Source organism: Aedes albopictus, chromosome 2 (genome assembly GCF_035046485.1).
Source record: "Aedes albopictus strain Foshan chromosome 2, AalbF5, whole genome shotgun sequence".
NCBI classification, from domain to species: Eukaryota; Metazoa; Arthropoda; class Insecta; order Diptera; family Culicidae; genus Aedes; species Aedes albopictus.
The window spans coordinates 518,524,558-518,547,090 of record NC_085137.1 but is presented as its reverse complement, the minus strand read 5'-3'; the positions used below and the strand labels follow the sequence as shown (position 1 = coordinate 518,547,090).

General features: G+C 37.3%; 2 protein-coding genes across 4 annotated transcripts in view; one reads left to right on the top strand and one right to left on the bottom strand.

The window, feature by feature from the left end:
• LOC109409670 (unconventional prefoldin RPB5 interactor-like protein) overlaps window positions 1-22,533 on the bottom strand; it is a 155,451-nt gene that overhangs the window by 52,734 nt on the left and 80,184 nt on the right. The gene's annotated exons all lie outside the window — the stretch shown is intronic.
• Window positions 5,797-13,998, top strand: LOC115265366 (laminin subunit gamma-1). Of its 2 annotated transcripts, XM_062854621.1 has the most exons (12): window positions 5,797-5,890; window positions 6,617-6,882; window positions 7,431-7,997; window positions 8,060-8,369; window positions 8,931-10,319; window positions 10,373-10,570; window positions 10,770-10,883; window positions 10,937-12,239; window positions 12,299-12,548; window positions 12,604-12,690; window positions 12,937-13,237; window positions 13,309-13,998. In XM_062854621.1, the coding sequence occupies exons 2-12, from the start codon at window positions 6,739-6,741 to the stop codon at window positions 13,518-13,520; spliced, it is 4,875 nt and encodes a 1,624-aa protein (XP_062710605.1). In that variant the 5' UTR covers window positions 5,797-5,890; window positions 6,617-6,738; the 3' UTR covers window positions 13,521-13,998. The 2 variants fall into 2 exon arrangements, with proteins under 2 accessions (XP_062710605.1, XP_029725981.2); XM_029870121.2 differs by lacking the exon at window positions 5,797-5,890 and having other exon boundaries at window positions 6,599-6,882.

Genomic DNA, 22,533 nt, shown 5'->3' with positions numbered 1-22,533 from the left:
TCGAAATTTCAACTCACGTAAAACTTCTTCTGTGTTGTAATGTATGGTCAAAAATTAATACCGACAGAAAAAGAAAATGTTAGGCTATCATAGTTGTGTTCATTTACAGGGGATAGACAAAATGATCGGGACAGGCAAAATTTCCATTTTTCAAAAAATGTCCAATTTGCTATAACTTTTTGATAAGTGCATCAAATATTCTAAAATTTTCACTGTAAGTTGATCAACTAGTTGTATATTAGTGGACAAAATTTGGAAAAGATCGGACTATTATGCACGAAGTTATAAGCATTTTAGGAAAAGGAAGAATAATCCGATAGCCAACTTTGAGCTGTTATCTCTCCGGATTCAATGAACCGAATGCAATGAAATTTTGTCCATTTGTGACTCATATAATGAGCTCTGAAAAACGTTTGACACAACTTGAAGTTATTACCGAGAGAAAAAGTTATAGCGATTTCATTAAATTTATGATTTTTTAGTAAATTGGTCTATTTTTAATATGCATCCCATTACTTTTTCAATGAGTTGTCGCCTATGTTGTTTCTTTTTTTCAAAACATATCTGTATTCAAGAGAATCAGAGGGAATTTAAATAAACTATAATTAGCATCTTGAATTTTAAAACGATGTTGAAATTTAAGAAAATTTGGTGTTTTGTTAGAAAAATAATCTAATCGTTATAATTTTCTTCCGTGTTAAGAATTTTTAGTTATGTCAAAAGTTTTTCGAAGCTCATTATATAAGTCATAAATGGTCAAAATTTCATTGTATTCGGTTCATTAAATCCGGAGATATAACAGCTCAAAATTGACTATCGGATAATTTTACCTTTTTTTAGAATCTTTATAACTTCGTGCTGAGTCGTTCGACCTTTTCCGAATTTTGTTCACTGATACACAAATAGTTGATCAACTTACAGTGAAAATTTATGAATATTTGATGCACTTATTGAAAAGTTACAGCTATTTGAAATTTTTTTGAGAAGGGAAAATTTTGCCTGTCCTGATCATTTTGTCTATCCCCTGTATATTTAAGGTGGTTTTTCTTTTTTTTTATCCATCTTCTATGGTCGATATCAATAAAGAAGAATGCTGTTCGCATGACACTCATAACTAATTGACCTCAGATATTCGAAATCCCTTAAAAAATAAAAGGGTCTCGGTGCAATTTGGTAATGGTAAAAAAATTCCCAAATTCACCCCAATCGAAAACATGGCACCAGTTGATTCCGTTCTCTTTGTTATCATATGTACGCACTTCCAACAAAAAAAATATAAAAATAAGAAACAAAACAAACATTGGAAAAATAAGCAATAATGGTTCATACCAATATTTTATTTTCCATGAGAATTTTGCATAAGAAAACTAAAGCATTCAATTGGCCTCCTAAAGAGAGGTTATGTTTTGTAAAATCCCATTTCGTATTTTAGTGATCAAGTTGTTCCGGATGATCTTTTTTTGTAAAAACCGAGTAGAAAAAATCGATGAATCGGAAAATTTACCAAAAAAATGATGATTAAGCTGATAGGGAACTGGAATTTCCCTATTAAACTTCCAAATTTTCACGACATAACCTTTACTTTTAATCGTCAATACGCTGAAAATATTATCCTATAAATATATATCCCTCTGCACATACCCTATGTAAACTAACCCCAGGATCGGTCTCCAGACAAGCGACCCCGAATCACGAATGGACACCAGGACGACGACAGAGCCAAAGTAACTACCCTATTTCCGAACCAGCGTGTCCCCGAGCAAGAAGGTTAACAATCCATCCAACTCCGAACAAGCGTGTCATCCTTCCGGACCTTCCGCATCCTTCCGAGCCAGTGGGCTATGTATTCAAGCCGGTTCAGTGATCCCTCCAAATCCACGGCCCGAGGCGCGGCCTTTGTTAGAGACAGAGTGTTCAAATTTCTTCAAGTTCTGATTGTTCCGGCCGTCCAAGTCGTTGTTCCTGTGTTCGAAATCGGCGAGGAGGGCTTCCAGCTTGCTCAATCAGGCAAGTATCCAAATAATAGAGTTCCTTCGTCCGCTGAATCTCGTCCAATTCCCAGCACAAACGATGACAACGCACACGTCATGTCTACTCGCTTCCATCTTCCAACTGAATGCCCTGCGAACGGTACTATCAGCAGCGTCAGCAAACGTCTTAAGTCGTCAACAACGGAACGCACACCACGAAGCATGATGGAAGCTCCCAAGCCACCCGACACAGTCGAGCTCAGCCGCTTTTATTCTTCCGCTGATTGTTCCGGCCATCCAAGTCGTTCAAGCAAAGCGTTTTCCTAGTTCCGTTGTGAACGTCAACTCGAACAAGTCTGCGTTTCAGCGACTATTAAGGGCAGTAGACTCTATCTGGCTTCTGTGTATCTCCCGCCTGACCGCAGTCGGGACAGTAGTACCATGGAACTACATATCGCATCCGTTAGAGAGTTGTGTGAAAGATCCGACAGAGTTTTGGTATGTGGTGACTACAACCAACCACGGTTGGATTGGTTGGCCGCTGATTGTTCGGTGAGCGTAGCCGAATCATCATCACTTAATGCTGCTAGTACGGTTCTTCTGGATGGAATGGATTTCCTCAATCTCTCTCAACGTAACGCAGTTCGGATAAACCAATCGTTTCAAAGATGCCATTTGATAGAAAATTCAATAATCTTTCGAATAAGAGTAAATAAACTGCGATAAGTTTGACCATTTTAAAGTTGTAGTTAGTTAAGGCAAGAAGAGTCAAAAACATGGGGAGTCCAATAACTACGTAACGGTTGAGATTTGACCATATGCATAAAACAATTTTTTTCACCATTTATGGTCCTCTATCATCCATTAAAAAGTTTGCACTCATGAACCTAACACCCTGTATACTGACCTCAAAGCAGCTTTCGACAAAATTGATCACAAAATTCTCTTGTGCAAGCTCTCTCGTCTGGAAGCATCGTCGACAGTTAAAGCCTGGTTCCAGTCATACCTGTCTGATAGAACTCTACGTGTTCAACTAGATTCCTGTATCTTGAACCAACTTTTCGAACCCTCTAAGCAGAATACCCTCTTCGAATGAGTGTAATCAGTTTCGTACCTTTAAATTCCGCCCTATGTTGCTTATCCTTTGACAGATACGCGTATTTCGACTACCACTTGTAATCGTATTTGACTACATCATTGATGGCGTCTCGCTGCAGAGAGTTGACAGGGTCAAAGATCTGGGCATCCTTCTTGATCCAAAGCTGGACTTCCGTCTACACTATCAAGAGATAATTTCTAAAGCGAATCGACAACTTGGATTTATTTCAAAAATTGCAAAGGATTTTACTGACCCGCATTGCCTAAAGTCGCTTTACTGCTCGCTTGTACGGCCAATACTTGAGAATGCATCTGTTATCTGGTGTCCGTATGAAGTCACGTGGATTCTTCGACTTGAACGGGTACAAAAGCGATGTCTGAGAATGGCTTTGCGAAATCTTCCCTGGCGTGATCCGACGAATTCGCCACCATATTTGGACAGATGCCTACTATTAGATTTAGATTCTTTGGAGCGTAGGAGGACGATAAACAGGCAACATTTGTAGCAAAGCTCCTGAATGGCGAAGTGGATTGCCCGGAAATACTTGCGCAATTGGACTTCCGAGTTCCTCAAAGGTGGTTACGGAATTCTTCGTTGCTGCAAATAAGGTACCATCACACTGCCTATGGGTACCATACGCCACTGACAGCGATGATTAGGGCGTTTTTAAAAATAGAATCCGTGTTTGAGTTTGGCAGAACTTCAAACCAGCTACGCAATGCTCTCCGAAGAAGAAGATGAAGGTGTAATTTTTAATTCGTTAAGTTTTATTGCATTGTTTCTTGTGTTTTTACCAACTAACTTATTCATGTAGACTTTTTGTCGGATGGATTATTAACATAAATACAAATACAAATACAAATTCCGTACCAGCGTGGCCAGTAACTTCACATTACGCAGAGTCCTAGCCCTGAAGAGTATGGTGTTGCTCCTTGCTGTGCTGTGCTTCCTTGCATGCATCGCTCCTGTATGGGGTGAGCATCGCAGCATAATCGCCGTCGGGTGCGATCGTCCGACGATATAAAATTTTGTAAGATCTTTCCGATTTTTTTTGAACACTATATTCTGTATTACTATATTTCTTTATTCGCTATTTTCACCATCCTATCATCTATTGGAAGCCGTTTCAGTTCTGGACGCTTTCTAAGTTGATAAGAATAATTAAATGCTTGCAAGGACTTGGCCAGGTGCGTGGAGATGAGTGGGTCCATGTCATTGTAAATAGTAGCGAAATCTACAATAGCAATGGATATGCTCATCTTTGCAACTCCATCCACGATTTGTGCAAGTATTCGTGCTATGCTATGCTATGCACATACCCTATGTAAACTTTGCACGACTGCTGACTTTGCACGAAATATATTTTCTCGGGTCGAGCAAAAATTTACATAGTTGTTACAGGACCAGTATCGCTAAATCAGCTAGACTTACACAAGAAATTAATGAGGTTACTGCTAAGGACCAACAGGCGACATCAGTGTGAAAGGGTTGGCGATAATGTATTTTAGACGAGCTACGTCAAAATTCATGTATGATGTATGATGTATGAATTGGTGAGTCATTGTTAGGGAATCGCGCCACTTGGGCGGTGGCTTCTATATTCGTCTGTTTTCCACTATAACTCAGTCAAATTTGAACCAATTGACACAACTTTTGGAAGGTGGTGAGATAGGTATAGTATCTACCCGTGTACAACATTTCAAGTCAATTGGTTCAAAATTGACTGAGTTATAGTGGAAAACAGACGAATATAGAAACCACCGCCCAAGTGGCGCGATACCCTACATCTTTATCTAATCGATCAATGCAAATAAAGATTGCTTTTAAGGCAATGAAGAGTTCTTTTTGCCTGACATGTTCAAAACTCATTTTTTATCAACTGAGTTATTAACTGAGTGCTTTTTCTGCTAAAGATTATTTTTGCATGCGTGTATATCGTGTGACAGGCACAAAGTTACTCTATGCCGAAAGAAGTCAAGAAAATTTTCTGAACCGAATCGTATGGAATTGAGTCCGTTACTCTCAGCATGGTATAAATTGAATACTAGCGCTCCGGCTATGTTGGCCCTTCAAATCAACATCGATAAACGAATAATGAACGAGCATGAGTTGTATAAGAGGAATAATGTAGATATACAGTTACAATGTAGGAGCAAAACGACTGTTCAAGGTTTGAATTTAGGACCTTCTACATACGAATCAGAGGTTGTAGCCATTGAACCAACAAGCCTGTCCACAGAGTTCATATGGGATCAAAATGGAAATCAACGAAATGGAAATAAACTGGAGCAAGAATTTATATTATGGTGCCGTTTATTTTTAAATAATAATAAAATTCTAAACATGAACTAAAATCGAAATAGGAACAAAATCATTGAATGATTTTTAATTGCATATTCCTAAAGTTCTGGCAGTGAATCAAAAATAGAACATCCCAAAAATCCAGCTGACAGCATATTTCACTTTCTTTGAGAGATCTAAGGGTTGGTGAGAAAAACAAAAAATACATTTCACTCACGATCACTAGGATTCTCAGAAGAAATGTGCACTGACTTTTCACAAACACATAGAGCAACCCATGCGCACATGTTTTTTTATGCTGAACACGATCATATGATCATACTCCAACCTTATGATTCGAACCGGGCTGGATTTATTCAAATGAATGTGTAAGTTAATCTCTCGGCAAAATGCTGTCTGTGTGTTAAGATTTACTGAGCAAGACGAGAATAAGGAGAGCTCAAGAGAGCGTATGGTAGGCAACAATGTTCAGTTGCACTTAAGATTTCGTTCAGTATTGAGGTTCGGGAGTCGAATAAAAGTATGTTCCCACACATGGAGTACACCATTTTAGTTCTTAGACAGATTGAAAGTGAATAATTTGTGATGTGTGCATAAACTGTGATTGACACGATCGGTAGTGATCAATTTCCAATATTTAAATGAAATTCAAAATGTGATAACTCCCATTAAAAAACTAGAACAAAGTGAGGCATTGTAGACCATGCTACAGAGAATCATTCATTCAAGAAGTCTGCTCAACTTGAACCTTACATTATCTCGATTCGAGATAAGGTGCTTCATTATTCTGCTTGGTTCTTGATTCTAATATGTGACGAAATTCTCGATCGCTCTTAGGCGCCTCATATTACAAGTTGATTTGACTGTTTAACTGGAATTTTTACTTTTTGTAAATGTGATTTAATGAGGTGACGTAATCGAAACATAAGTAAACCTTGTGCAAGCAAAAAGTTCATGATATCATTGCTTATTTCGAGTTCCATGTAGTTTGTTTTAATTACCAGATGTGCGAGGTTTGCATAGTGAGTGGAAATATGAAGAATAAGCGTACGGGATGATGGATACACGAGTCAGCAGCATACAAATGTTTATTTTAGTCCGCTTTTTCGTGTTTCGTCCGTTTGGTATAGTGTTGGTGTCGAAATTCACATTGAGCTCCACCCTGGTCTTCGAATAAATTTTAGTTTGAACATCATAATTTTAACATCAAATCAGTTCATCATTAGTTTTTTTTTTCTTTATACAGAAAAAAAAATCAAAAGGTTCGGGGCTGAGACAATGCTACTTTTTGTTGAGGGCGCAAATTAGCGTAGCAAACAGAGGTGAAGAAACTAACTCTGTCGTGACTCTGGACGAAAATTTACCACGATGAAGATGAACATAAAAATGCCAAAGACGATCGTTCGCTATTTATCAGTACTGGCAATATTAAGAGCAACTGCGATCACGGCAAGTGATAATCAACACTATCAACCACCATTGGAATGTTACGATCCATACGGAAGACCACAGGTCAGTGAACGTTTAGTGTGTCAAGTTTCAGTGCTTCTCGAAATATTGTTATCATTTTCAAACAAGGGGCTTTTCATAAAATATGAAAATTCTGACGGAGTAGGTTCTAAGTCCAATAGCCTACGCTATGCATGGTTTATGAAAAACCCCTAGTTTTCGTGTGAATTAAGATTATAATGTACTACATTAGCCATATATTTCACGTAGAATATCAAAAAATATCAAGATGGCTAAAGAGGCTAAAAAATATGTGAACACAGATCAAAGATTTATTTCAGAATAAATTCATTCTTGAAAATACCGGCCAACATAGCGTCAATGAAAGTAATGATAATAATAAGAAAAAAAAAATCATAACTAGCGTATTCTATTCCGGAAGCAAAATATCAGCTATTTCGTACGTTACAATTTTGATAAGAGAGCAGCAAGCCACTTGCTACGGCTTAGTGATACAATGAGATGATGGCATATACATTTTTTTTAATTTAGACCCAAGCGATTACGGTGGCACGCAGATGAATGTAATAATTGTCATCTACATCTTTTAGCGCTGTATACCCGAGTTCGAGAATGCTGCATATCAGGTTGAAATTGAAGCAACAAACACTTGTGGTGAAGATGGAGTGACGAATTTTTGTGTGCAAACTGGATACTCGAATCGGAAGAGTTGCGATGATTGTCGAGAGAATCAACATGCGCCACACTTTCTGACCGATTTACACGATCCGACCAACCCTACATGGTGGCAATCAGAAACCATGTTCGAAGGAATTCAATATCCGAACCAAGTCAATCTAACGCTGAACCTTGGAAAGTCGTTTGATATTACGTATATTCGAATTGTTTTCTACTCACCGCGTCCAGAATCGTTCGCCATTTACAAACGAGTAACACCAAATGGCACGTGGACTCCATATCAGTACTACAGTGCTACTTGCCGTGACACCTATGGTCTCCCCGATTCTCTTTCGGTAATGAAAGGAGAAGATGAATCTCGTGCATTATGTACCAGCGAGTACAGTGACATTTCTCCTTTGCGTGATGGCAATATAGCGTTCTCGTCGCTCGAAGGAAGGCCTAGTGCAATAAACTTTGAGCACAGCCTAGAACTACAGGTAACTTGATAATGTCAAACACAATGAATAGTGATACTTAACTTCTCTTTATTATATTTAAGCAATGGGTCACTGCCACCGACATTCGTATAACGCTGGATCGATTGAACACCTTCGGAGATGAAGTATTTGGAGATGCACAGGTGCTTCAATCTTACTTCTACGCCATTGCCGATATTGCAGTTGGCGCCAGGTGTAAATGTAACGGCCATGCAAGCGAATGTATCACAAGTACCAGCAATAGTGGCCAGCGTGGTCGAGTATGTAAATGCCAGCACTTTACCGACGGACCTGATTGTGAAAAATGTTTACCTTTTTATAACGATGCTCCATGGGGACGAGCCACATCAAAGAATGTACATGAGTGCAAACGTGAGTAAAAACTTAGGGATTACCCATAAATTACGTACCATTTATGGAAAAGAGGAAGAGACTATCTGTTTTATGATCAATCATTGATTGGATGAAGTAGAGGAGGGGTGCAACACTAATTCTGTTACACCATTTATGGACGATCCCTTACCAAAAAATGTAGCTCAACATATGCCATTGACGGTTGCAATCGCTGTTTGCTTGATCAATGCTAAACCAGAAATGTCAGTTTCCATTTAAGAAAACTTGTCACATGCAACAAGAGGCGCATTTTCTCTCGTCCTTTTGATCGATATTCTCGATTACCAATGTAGAACAGTTTTCTCTCATTGCGAACCGTTTGGTCGTCGAGTCCAGTCGCAAAGTCAATCAATATCAACAAGCAGTATGAGAAATGTTATCATTCTTGTGATAACACTAATCCTGCTATGTAATAAAGTGGAACCCTACTTACACAAAAATAAGAAAAATATTCAGTCTTCACCTTGGTATTTCATAAATTGTAAATAAAAAAAAAATAAGGCTTTTTCAATAATAATTAATCAAATTAACATATTTCAGCATGTAACTGTAACGGATATTCAACCAAATGCTTCTTCGACCGTCAACTGTACAATTTAACTGGTCATGGAGGTCACTGCATTGAATGTGGAGCTAATCGTGATGGGCCGAATTGTGAGCGCTGCAAGGAAAATTTCTACATGCGTGAAGACGGGTACTGCATCAATTGTGGATGTGATTCAACTGGTTCCAGGTCGCTACAGTGCAATGCAGAAGGAAAGTGCCAGTGTAAACCGGGAGTAACTGGAGAGAAGTGTGATCGCTGTGAAAATAACTTTTACAATTTCGGACCCCATGGTTGCCAACCTTGTAATTGCGACGTGAGAGGATCGTTCGATAACACTCCTTCCTGTGATCCTGTCAACGGGGTTTGCGCTTGTAAAGAAAATGTAGAAGGAAGACACTGCCGCGAATGCCGACCTGGATACTTCAATTTGGACCTAGAGAATAAATTTGGATGTACTCCATGTTTCTGTTATGGTCACACCAGTGAATGTACAAGTGCTGCCGGATACTCTATAGTATCTACTACTTCTAATTTCAACAAACACAAGGAAAAGTGGACAGCAGCTACTGCTAGTGGAACTGCTGTGGACATTAAGTACAACTCAAAAGGACAAAGTATAGGTGTTGGCGCTCAAGGGTACGAACCAACATACTTCCTGGCTCCAGATCGTTTCCTCGGAGACCAACGAGCATCATACAATAAAGTTTTGAAATTCCGATTACAACTTGTTGGACAACCAAGACCAGATGTGTCTACATACGATGTTATACTTCAAGGATCAAACAGCAGCATATCCCTCCCGATATTCGCTCAAAATCAACAAATGCCGGATGATGAAATGAAGGAATTTTCCTTTACGCTACATGAACATCCTGAATATTCGTGGCAACCGTCAATGTCTGCAAGAGGGTTTATGTCCATTTTGAGTAATCTCACTGCCATTAAAATAAGAGCTATTTATTCCGACTATGGAGAAGCATTTTTGGATGATGTCGAGCTTCAAACTGCACATCGAGGAGCTGCTGGTCGTCCAGCCACTTGGATTGAACAATGTACTTGTCCTGAAGGATATTTAGGGCAATTTTGCGAATCATGCGCACCCGGTTACAGACACAACCCTGCTTTGGGTGGACCATTCATGCCTTGCATCCCTTGTGATTGTAACAAACATGCCGAGATATGCGACTCTGAAACGGGAAGGTGTATCTGTCAGCATAATACTGCAGGCGATACATGCGATCAATGTGCCAAGGGATATTATGGTAACGCTTTAGGAGGAACTCCATATGACTGCAAACGCTGTCCTTGTCCAAATAATGGAGCATGTATGCAAATGGCGGACGAATCTGTTATATGCCTTGAATGTCCAGTTGGATACTTTGGTAAGCATTTTTTTTCTTTCGCACTATTATTACTTACGATTTAATCTTCACAGGCCCCAGATGTGAACTATGTTCCGATGGTTATTACGGCGACCCTACTGGTGTGCACGGTGCCATTCGAATGTGCCAGTCATGCGACTGTAATGGCAATGTTGATCCAAACGCAGTTGGTAATTGTAATCGCACTACGGGCGAATGCTTGAAATGTATTCACAATACAGCTGGCGTCCACTGTGACCAATGTTTACCAGGTGAGCAACGATTACATTTTCACGTATGCAAGATAAGATATACTCTATACTCTATGTGATGTATGCAGACAATCACCAAAAATGTCGCTCAAACTAGCCTTGGTTTACATCACATCAATAAGTGTATTGCAGATTTGTTTTGGTCAATTAATGTAAAATGTTTGTCTTAGAAAAAATATGAACAAAATTCATTTTCCAGGTCATTTTGGAGATCCTCTTGCGTTGCCGCATGGAAACTGCGACCAATGTAGTTGTTATCCGAGAGGCACTGAACAAACAGACAAGGGCATTTCCATATGTGATCCCAATAATGGTAACTATTCCTTTTTTATGAGAATTTCAGTATTTTATAGCCTTCAATTTCAGGAAACTGTCAATGTAAGCCCAATGTAATAGGCCGCAATTGTAACGAATGTAAAAATGGTTTCTGGAATTTATACTCTGGAAATGGGTGCGAAAATTGCAATTGCGATCCAACGGGAAGCTTCAATTCATCGTGTGATACATTTAATGGTCAATGTTATTGCAAACCAGGAGTTGTCGGCACAAAATGCGATAAATGTGCAGTAGCTCACTACGGATTTTCACCTGAAGGATGCAACTCTTGTGACTGTGATCCTAGTGGATCGAAGGGTTCCCAGTGTGATCAATACGGACAGTGCCCATGCAATGACAATGTAGAAGGAAGACGTTGTGATCGTTGTAAAGAAAACAAGTATGATCGCCACCAAGGTTGTCTCGATTGTCCGGCATGCTATAACTTAGTGCAAGAAGCAGCAAATGAACACCGTCAAAAATTGGCAGATTTGAATAAAATTTTACAAGATATTCAATCGAAACCGATTGTCATAGACGACAACGAATTTGTTTCAAAACTTCGAGCTGTTCAAGATAAAATTGATATCTTAGTAGAAGATGCAAAGAGTGGCTCAGGAGGAGGCGAAAAGACACTCAATGAGATGCTGCAAGATTTGGAAAAACGATTAGAAACCGTTAAGGATTTACTCAACAAGGCTGATCAATCGCAAAAAATGACGGATTTGAAAATAGGAAAAGGAACCAGCAATGCAACAATAGCAAAAAATAAAATACAAGAAGCTCGCAAAGAGCTCGACAATGCAATCGACTTGTTGCAAACGGATGGAAATGGAGCGTTGAACAGGGCACGGGACATATCTGGACGACTGGGCAATCAAACCAACCAAATCAGTGGAATTTCTCGAGAAGCACGACAGTATGCCGATCAGTTTAAAAAAGAAGCAGATGAGAACAAAAAAGAAGCAGAAGAAGCTCTTGACAAGGCCACTAAAGCGCATAATATGGCAAAAAATACAATTAATTTACAATCCAACATTAGCGAAGAGTTCCGAACGAATATTTCAACTGAAATACAACAAGCTAAAGATAAACTTAACACAGTTTCGAAGCTAACAGAACAAGCCTTAATCAAAGCTAATGAAGTATATGATGATGCCTTATCACTTTTCGTAGCTGTCAACAACTTATCTCCACCTAGCATTGATATTGATCACATTAAAAAAGAGTCAAACAAATATAACAAGGAAGCAGACAAAATAAATGATGATTTGGATTTAACAATAGAGGACCATAACAATCTTTTGACTGACGTCAGCGACAACATAGAACTTGCCCATACGTTACTTGAGAGGTAAAAATTTTGTTCATATATTTCATCAATAAATTCTATAATTCTTCTATTTGTTTCAGAGCCGAATCGCAGAAGGATGATGCCATAAGAGCTTTGCAGGAACTGGAATTCGCAAGAGAACTAGCAGAAAAAGCTGTAGCTGAAGGAGATGGAACCCTCAAGAAAGCCAACTTCACCTACCACACACTGTCAGGGTTCAAAAACCAAGTCGAAGAATCTAAACAAAAAGCCGCAGAAGCCCTCGAAACTGTGCCCAGTATTGAACGACAAATTGATAATGCTATAGAACTGATTGCCAACTCAGAAGCAGTAAGTGCACAAAAATTTGTTTTTATAAATTTTGTTTCAATATGGTATATTTTAGGCATTGAGAAGCGCCAATATTAACGCTGCCGAATCTCGTCAAAATGCACAAACGGCTCAGAAGAAGTACGCCGAAGAAGCATCCAAGGTAAGCAATAAGCCTCAAATTGTTCACAGTCACATTATTTTCATTGAAACACGAAAATTGTCTCTGAGATACAATATTCTAAAATCGAAATAATTGCTAACACTTTGTGGAATCACGTCTAGCTTTGCAGGAAGCTGTAAATTCATGTAATAGCAGGACGCCAGCTATTTTCTTGATTTTTTTCTAGCAAAAGTAACAGTGACCTACTTTAAACCGACTGTATTAAAAAGCCTTATTTTTTTTTAGCTTGCTGATAACATCAAGAAGAGAGCTAACACAACGAAAAACACTGCTCGTGATTTAAGGCATGAAGCCGACCAACTAAACGGCAGATTAGCTAAAACAGAGAACAGTCTCTCAGAACGAGAAACGAATATTCGTAAAGATTTCAACCTCACGAAAGAGGCAAAGGAGAAAGTTGGCCAAGCTCAGCTAAACTCAAACGAAGCTAAATCTCAAGTTGAAAAGGCTATGAAGGATATCAAGGCTATCATCGATGAACTAGCTGATTTACGCGATATTGACATCCAAAGTCTGGACGATCTAGGTAAGTGCATATTGAATATCTATCATGATAATACTACAACACATTTTTATGGTTTTCAATTTGAATTTCAGAGAACCGTTTAATGGCAGCTGAGAAAGAATTGGAAGATGCACAACTTACAAACAAGTTGCATGTTTTGAACGAATCTAAAAATATTCAGTCACAGAACATCAAAAGCTATCAACGTGAATTAGCAGAACTGGAAAGCGAAGTGGCAAATATAAAAATGATCGCTGATTCTTTACCTGAGCATTGTTACAAAAGAACACGACTTGAACCATAGACAACATGTCAACTGAACTCCCGACCTGACGGAAGTAAATAGCTGCCGCTTCATCGACATCCGTGTGCCCCTTCATTAACGGTTTACACCATTTGAATTAAATCATGCATTTATGAAACCAACTATGTGCCAACAGCGAACAATATAATTTAAGAAATATATTTTTAAACGATGTGTGTTTAAACGAGATAGTCAGATAATACTCCGTCACTCGTATTTAATCAATACTAAAATCCTTTGTATGGTTTTGAAGTGCAGTTATTCAAACCAAAAATTCAAATAATGTAACAAACTTATACAGTTACTTAAATATGAAAATCAAAATTGATAAACAAAATTATAAATGTTTTTGAATACAGTAAACATATGAGTGCATACATATAATTGCATATTTGTACCAGTAAAGCAAAGTTTAAATAAAAAAAATCATTATTTAATCAGTCATGATAGTCACGAGTATGCAATTATAGGCAACATACATATTTATCGTATTATTCGAAGAATATCACCTCCATATTGTCATATCTAGAAAATAAGCATCAAATATTTATTGTGAATGTCATTACCATTCACTGAATGGTAATAGGTACATTTTTTACTATTTACAATTTTAATCATCGTTTGGAAGGCGAACTCCTCTGTTGGGACAATTCTTTAACACTTGAATTTTATCCGTAGCCGAGAGCGCTAAAAGCAGGATGACATAATACAGCAAGAAACTTACCCAAGTATACAAATGTCGGAAAGATTAACGGGACACCCCTTAGAATTGTGCATTTTGGTGAGTTCAAAACCTCAGCTCGCTCAAATAAGTTCAGCCCAAATGCATATGAAATTGGATGACCTCCAGTACTTCGTTCACCACGCCGGTTTGTCACGCTTTATTTGGCTCAAAATGAAGAAAACAACTGTTGATACTCTTAAGCTGTTTAGTACACAGGATCGAATATTTGTCCAAAAAGAAGCAACATCTCAAACATCTTGTTAGACTCGATCGAATTTTGATTAGTGTCGAACAGATGCTGTTTCTTGAGTTCTTTCCTTGTGAAATATTTGACCATGTGGACTTCAGGCCTTATGAACAAGTTTGTAAAATATCATATCACGCTAAATGCCTTTGTTTTGATGGCTAAATAAACAAAACAATAATTGTTTTAATATGCATCGATAAAATGACAGTTCGCCCCGAACAACAAATTGTCCCCATACAAAGTAAAAATGAATTTTAAAAACAGTTACCGGGCACCGAAAATTATGAAATTTTGGATCTCGACTAATTTGAGGGCGGAGATTCCGAATATGAAATAAACTGGATATCCCTAAGGAACCCAATTGCGGTTTCAGCTAACGAAAGGCGCATTAGAATCCTACCCTCGGCTCTTGCATGCAGCACATGTTTGTCGTTCGAAACACGCGCGCGGAATCACAGGCGGATAACATAGCTGGCTGTGATAACGCGGGCAAGGCACAGTTCTAGGGTAAGATGCCATTTAAAATGGGCAGCATACGCAATAGACACATTCTACGGGCCCCGTATCATCAATACCAATTTTTCAAAGTTGAGTTATGGCATATTTGACATATCTATCACATTCTACATTACTTTTGCCATCCAAAAATGTATTCGACATGATATTAGTATGACAATAAATATAAATTGAACGACGATTAAGATTAACATTAAAATCGTGATTTTAAGTCATTTAGGCACACTTTTCATCCAAATTGTCGTATTTTAAACACAAACACACTGATTTTTCAAAAGTCTTCCATCATTTGTAGATAAATGTATGTAGATTTTTTAGCATAAAAAGATTTTTAATCGGAAGACTTTACACCTCTGAAATATGGCTGACCATAGGTATGGGTTTTTATTGCGTTGTAACGTCACGAAAAATCAACATTTTTAAATTTTATTCAAATACGGAAAACGTTACAAATATGAAATTTTGTATGCTCTTTGTACTCGAAAAGATCTTTCAAATGAGACTAAAAGAAAGAAAATCGGTTCACGGAAGCCTTTTTCACCTGGTTGAGGTTTGCGTTGTAACGACACGAAAAAAAAGTTCAGTGGGAAAGACCAAATCTTTCTGGCTTGGACGGCTTCTGAATTGGACAAACGTAGTTCTATATTCAAAACAGTTTCGTTCTCGTTGTGTGTGAGCTCTTTTTCAAGATATCGTTTATAAATTGCGTACCATTGCCCGTTCATAAACTACATAGACTTTTGAAGGACGGGGGAGATGGCCAAAATCTACGATGTTATTGTACTGTGATATTGTAATTTTTTTTGCAACTTCTCATCGTAATAGGCTGTTTTACCTCACGCAAATCTGACAGGAAAAGGCCTACTTTCCCACACCAAATTAGCAGTGCTGTAATGGTTCATTACAGCACTGATTTGCGTTGCGTAATGAACCATTACAGCACTGTTTTCAGTTTTGATCAACTTCTTGGTGATTTCTGGACGCAGCTCTGAAAAAATGTGACAAATGCACAGTAGAACCTGTTATGATCAGACTTTCTAAAACATGGCTATGAACATCAGTGTACAGTTTGATGAAAAATTTTGTTAAAAACTATCCTCAAGCGGTAATTTATGTAATTGCAAAAAACGTTGTACGCAACTCGGTGCAGAACTCGATTTTTCCAGCACTCGTCGTAATTATCCAACTCGGCAAGCCTCGTTGGATAAATGTACGACTCGTGCTGTAAAAATCTTCATTCTGCACCTTGTTGCGTAAACTACTATTAATCGTAATCAAATACCACTCAAACCGAAAATTTCTGTGATATCAGTAGTCAACAGACGAAACACTGACGAAATTAAAAAGTTATTAAGTTGGTCAAAGACTTACAGTTAATGGATAGTTGGATTTAAAGTTCCACCAACAGGCGGCGCTAGAGAACCTACAAATTTTAAATTTCATACATCTCAGGATCCATATTACATAGAAATACGATTTTTCGGCAAAGTTGTTTGGTAAGTAAAGGACTTGCAGTTGATTTACCAATAGATGCGAGATATTGCCACTAGAAGACGTTAGTCTCCATTTTGCAAAAGCAGTAAAGGGATTAGAATTTCTTGAAAAGTATTCTACAAGCTGCAACTTTTTTCACTTTGGACACATTGCATTCAAATCAAATGGTAATCAAAGATCAATATATAATTCTTAACTTTCAAAATTTAATTTGATTTGATTTACTTATTCCTAAGATATAAGGCATCGTACACAAATTACGTAACGCTAAAGAGGAAGGGGGGGGAGTCTAGGGTAGCGTTATGATCCATACAAAATTTTTAAAGTTTTCATACAAAAAGCGTTACAAGGGGGAGGGAGGGGTTCTGAAATGGCGCGTTACGTAATTTGTGTACCATGCCTAAGAGTAAACAGAACAACAGTCAAAAATACGATTCTACTTAAAGCGCTCCATATTTGTGTAGAGCTAACCAATCAAGTCCAAATTTGTAGAAATTACAGATAACAAGATGAGGAACTATCAGTCAAAATTTGAGAATTTTTTATATATTTTTTAAAAAGTTACGGTTTGTTGAATGTGTTTTGGGTAATTAATAAAATTGGCATGCTTTTGAAAGTATGCAACTACCACCACTGTGTGGCAGAAATAAATAGCATACGGCTATCAAACTGAAAGTCCTTGATCTACATAACAACTTTAATGAAGCAACCATCTTTCCAATTAATCACGATCCTGAGATAAGTAAAACTAAAAATGTGTATGCCCTCTAGCGCCTCCTAGTTCTTGACCAGCCAAATAATTTTGTCGAGGACACCAACTGTCTAAATAGTTAGGATCTTGAAATATATGGAATGGATATTACGTCAGTGTTACATCTATTTTTGATATAACAAGAATCACCGACAAACAGACGTAACACCTACGAAATTGAAACTCATATATCTCAGGACTCTAATTACTTAGACTTTAGACTTTAAGAATGTTGATGTCTTTGGAAAAGATGTTTATCTTGTCAAGAATTTTCAGTTTAAAAGCCGTTTGGTTCAAGTTTCTAACTGACTAGTGGTAGTTGAAATTTTGAAAAATCATGCACTTTATATTTATTCAAAAAATATTCAACATGTTGTAACTTTTTATAAAGTGCCCAACAATTTTGCCAAAAAAAATTTCTCGATTAGTCAAAATTTGTTGAAAACTTTTTGAGAAATTCTAATCGTTTGTAAACTTTTAATTAGCGTCGCCCAGTGTGTCAGAATCCCCATCCAATAGTAAATCAGCTGTAAGTTTTTGACTTATCAAACGACTTTGCCAAAGACACTAACTTTCTAAGTAATTATGACTCTGACAAATATAGGATGGATTTTTTTTGTCAGAATTAGGCCTATTTGTCTCTGGAATCACAGAAATTGATGCCCCTAAGTGGTATGCAGATCCTCAGGTATGTCTTTGGTTCAATAACTGCTCGTATATCTTAAAGCGTAATTGAATCAATGACATTGCATAAATTATTGAAAAAATGTTTAATTCGACGGCATGATTAGTTTTATGCTGCAAAATCTAAATATCTGGCGGTGCGAAGTAATGAATATCAATGGTTTAGTCTTTGGGACAAAATGAGATGAAGATGGGTGGTACTAGGCCGAAGATGGGTACCATTAACCTTTATGAAGGAGTTTTCATACTGCTGATAGCAATAACTTGGCGCTCCGAGCCATTTATCACAAAACGAATTTTCAATAGAATAAAGTTACTCTTGGAGCAGTGAAAATAATGCAATAATATATTTACAAATTCGGGCAATTTTGGCTGATTATTCTGATTCTAGAATGATGCGCATTTTAGTGACGTTACAACGCGAGCAGAACCCTGTTTGAAACTAAACAGGCGTTGTAGCGTCACGAAATGTAAAAATCCAAAAACGAATTCGAAATGCATATGTTTTATTTCACTGCATTGAAGAACAAACCAATAAATTTCAATGGGGGGAGAAATGTTGTTGAAAAGATGTTGGTTGCGCGGTAGAGGGAGTCGAATACTAGCGCGTTGTAACGTCACGCTACAAATACGCATTTTAAACAAGTTTTTCTAATGAAAACTTTATGTTAAACAGGTCAAACATATCGGAAATTTTACAAGGAATCTGAATATGACAAAATATTTTGAGGTTTACAGTCGTTTTTATGAATTAAAGTGAAAAATCTGACTATGAATGCGAAGAAACGTTGTAACATCACGGTAGAATGTGTCTTATCTCGACAGCGTGATGAGTTATATGCTGAAAATTTTAAATATCTGGCGGTGTAAAATAATGGATCTCAGCGCGCTAGTCTTTGGAGCAAAACTAGAAGAATATGGGTGATACTAAAGCGAAGATGGGTGCCGGTGTCATTAACCTTCACGAAGGAGTATTTATACTACTGATAGCAATAACTTGGCCCTCCGAGCCATTTATCACAAAACGGATTTTCAATAGAATAAAGTCCCCCTTGAAGCAGTGGAGATAATGCAATGATGTATTCACGAATTCGGGTAAATTTGGCTGATTATTCTGATTCTAGCATGATGTGCATTTTCGTGACGTTACAACGCGAGCAGAACCCTGTTTGAAACTGAACAGGCGTTGTAACGTCACGAAATGTAAAAGTCGATTATCCAAAAACAAATCCGAAATTTAAATGTTTTATTCCATTGAATTGAAGAACAAACCAATAAATTTCAATGGTGGAAAAAAATCAGAATATCATAAAAATCCGAGCAGATTTTTTAAGATGTTGGTAGCGCGTTAGACAGGGTCGGATTCTAGCGCGTTGTAACGTCACGCTACAAATACGCATTTTGAACACGTTTTTTCTAATGAAAACTAAATGTTCAATAGGTCAAATATATCAGAAATTTTACAAGGAATCCGAATATGAAAAAAATATTTTAAGGTTTACGCTCGTTTTCATGAGTTATAGTGGAAAATCTGTCTACAAATGCGTGAAAACGTTGTAACGTCACGGTAGAATGTGTCAATTAACAACCATGCGTCTCCATGTGATTCTCAATGTCTTTGGAAGCACATAACTGATAACAAAATCATCAGAAATCCTCAGTTGCAAGCACTAAAAACCGTAACTTGCTAATTTTCATTGGGCAACCAAAAGAACTGCTGGTCTTGGATGTTTTTCCAAACATATATTGAACCTATAATGATGATCAATTCACATTCAGGAATAATTTTATCCGAAATGAACAATGCCGGGTTAAAAATCTCGTAAGATAACATTTTATGCGTTGGGCCATTTCATCCCACTAAAGCATTTTGGAGCATGTTCCACTTTATCACAATACCTAGTTCTAATAAAGGGCATAGTGATTTTGAACCCGACAGAAGAGGAAAAAAAATCAACGACGGCAACGCTCGGCCGTAATGCTCATCTTCCTAGAGCGTTACGTGATTTGTGGACGGCGCCAAACCTAGGCATCGCCACAGTGGTCGTGGGAAGGAGTTTTTGTTAGTAGGAAAAGATGGAAAGTTACATGATATAGATTCAGCTTGGTAAGTGATACAATTTATGTAATTCATATAGCCTTTATAAAGCGATAGTTTGACGTGAAATCAATAAAAACATGCTTTTAAAAAAACAGGAGTTTTGGAGCTTACATCGATACTTGCAGTGATGAAATTTAAATTTAAAACTTGAATATGTACATTAAGGTGGCCCACACTTATATGAAAAACAAAAATTTCGAAAAATGCCAAGTCTTACCTCCTCAATCAGTTGTTTTAGACTCCCAGAAGATACGTTCAAAATTTGAGAAAAATCGGATGAGACTAAGGGGGCGCTCAAAACGCTTGAAGTTTGTATGGGAAAACTTGGCCAAATGTATGCAGAAATTTTAAGTTTTCGAATTTTGCCGCTGTAAGCGTTCAATAATCAAACCATTTGGTATTATATGAAAAACAAAAATTTCGAAAAATGCCAAGTCTTACCTCCTCAATCAGTTGTTTTAGACTCCCAGAAGATACGTTCAAAATTTGAGAAAAATCGGATGAGACTAAGGGGGCGCTCAAAACGCTTGAAGTTTGTATGGGAAAACTTGGCCAAATGTATGCAGAAATTTTAAGTTTTCGAATTTTGCCGCTAGGTGGCGCTGTAAGCGTTCAATAATCAAACCATTTGGTATTATTGTAGGCGACTATATGCCAAACAACTTTGTCGAAGACCGCAAAGTGATCCAACGTCTATGAAAAAAGTTATACCCTAGGAAAAGTGAGGATAAACTTTATTGTTATTTTTCCAATACATGTAAAGGAATAATATCAATAATGAAATCTCAATACTTTACCTCACTTTGCCTAGGGTATAACTTTTTTCACAGCCATCGGATCACTTCGCGGTCTTCGACAAAGTTCTCTGGCATATAGTCACCTACAATAATACCAAAGGGTATCGGCAAAATTCGAAAACTTAAAATTTCTGCATACATTTGGCCAAGTTTTCCCATACAAACTTCAAGCGTTTTGAGCGCCCCCTTAGGCTCAACCGATTTTGCTCAAATTTTGAACGTAGCTTCTGGGAGTCCAAAACAACTGATTTAGGAGGTAAGACTTGGTATTTTTCGAAATTTTTGTTTTTCATATAAGTGTGGGCCACCCTAATGTACATACTTAATAACTTTTTTATACCACAATAGATCAAAGTAATGGTCGCAGTGGCTCAAATCCCAACAAAAAAATTACTTTTTCTTAACATTTACAATAAAATAGTATCATGAAACAAGCTCACCTATTCTTGCATGCTCTATTTCTGCATTGCTAACCGAACGCCGGACAATACCTGGCCAAGCAAAACACTTTCACATCGAACGAACGCGCGAATGACGAAAACTTTACATTTAATATTTTAAACAAACAAATCGAACTCCACCGACGAACGTGACTGAAAAAAGATCCGTTTTTTCTAATCCTTTTTTTGCACATTGCGGTAACTTGAAAAATGTGTAACTTCTACGAAAGTTGAATTCAAATAAACTTACAATCAATCGATACTCTGAAAGCTGAGATTTAGGGCTCGAAATCTGAGCATTTTGTATGAAAATCGCATGATAGGTACTTTATTCTGTCTAGCAATATAGTGGATAAAGTTTGTCGGCACACATGAGGCTACTTTTCAACCTCATTGATTACATAGTTTAGGAAAATTTTAGCCCCTTATGAGACATAATGCAAAAAGTAAGTATGTATTCTCATATTTAATGCCATACAAATTTCAATCGCGATGCGGAATACGGGTACGCAACCAATCGCTCCCAAGTTTTGCACAGTTGTTTTGGACGTTAATGGAGATTAAGAAAGCTTTGTTTCTGGTTGATGCGATCATTCCCTCATACAACGTTGACCCACGCTATTCTTCATATTATGAACTAGAAATTTGATCATCCATATGCGGTGCATAATCGACTAAAGTTTCAGCAAGTTGTGCGATTGGTATTGATGTTTGCTTCCACAAACTATTGAAAAATATCCATGAAATCTCCAGTAATTCAACAAAAACTTGTTTTTTAATACTTCACCTATAAAAAGGGTTATTAGGAATTATAACATTTCTTTTTGGTGTTTTTTACAATCATTTCTTATACAGAAAAAAAAATGAAATCATTACAATGAGCAAATATTTTCCATCTGACAACTATTATCTATATAATTTTATAACAAATAGTTTTTTTTAGAGATTTCAACAAAATGTGTAACAGAAGATTTAGCATTTAGATAAAAATTAAAAAAAAAATGAGGATAAACGGTTTTATAATGCAGTCATCCGTGAACTTGGTCCATCGAAGATAATTAGACCTGCATTTTTTGTCATTGGGTTACCAATTTTCAGATAGTGACCCAAAAACTATTTTTTTAAATCTCAAGTTTTGTACCAGTCGACCGATTTTTTTTTGCTTGAAAGCTTTAGAATTCTAGTTTGAGGAAAAAATACGCTGCGATGGACAAACTGTGTTTGGGTGTAAAAAATTGTAAATATATTAGCTTGTTCAC

Coding starts and splice junctions, on each gene's coding strand:
- LOC115265366 (XM_062854621.1), top strand. CDS start 6,739: ATGAAGATGAACATAAAAATGCCAAAGACGATCGTTCGCTATTTATCA. Junction 12,691..12,936: donor ACGCCGAAGAAGCATCCAAG/GTAAGCAATAAG, acceptor ATTTTTTTTTAG/CTTGCTGATAACATCAAGAA. Junction 13,238..13,308: donor CCAAAGTCTGGACGATCTAG/GTAAGTGCATAT, acceptor TTTGAATTTCAG/AGAACCGTTTAATGGCAGCT.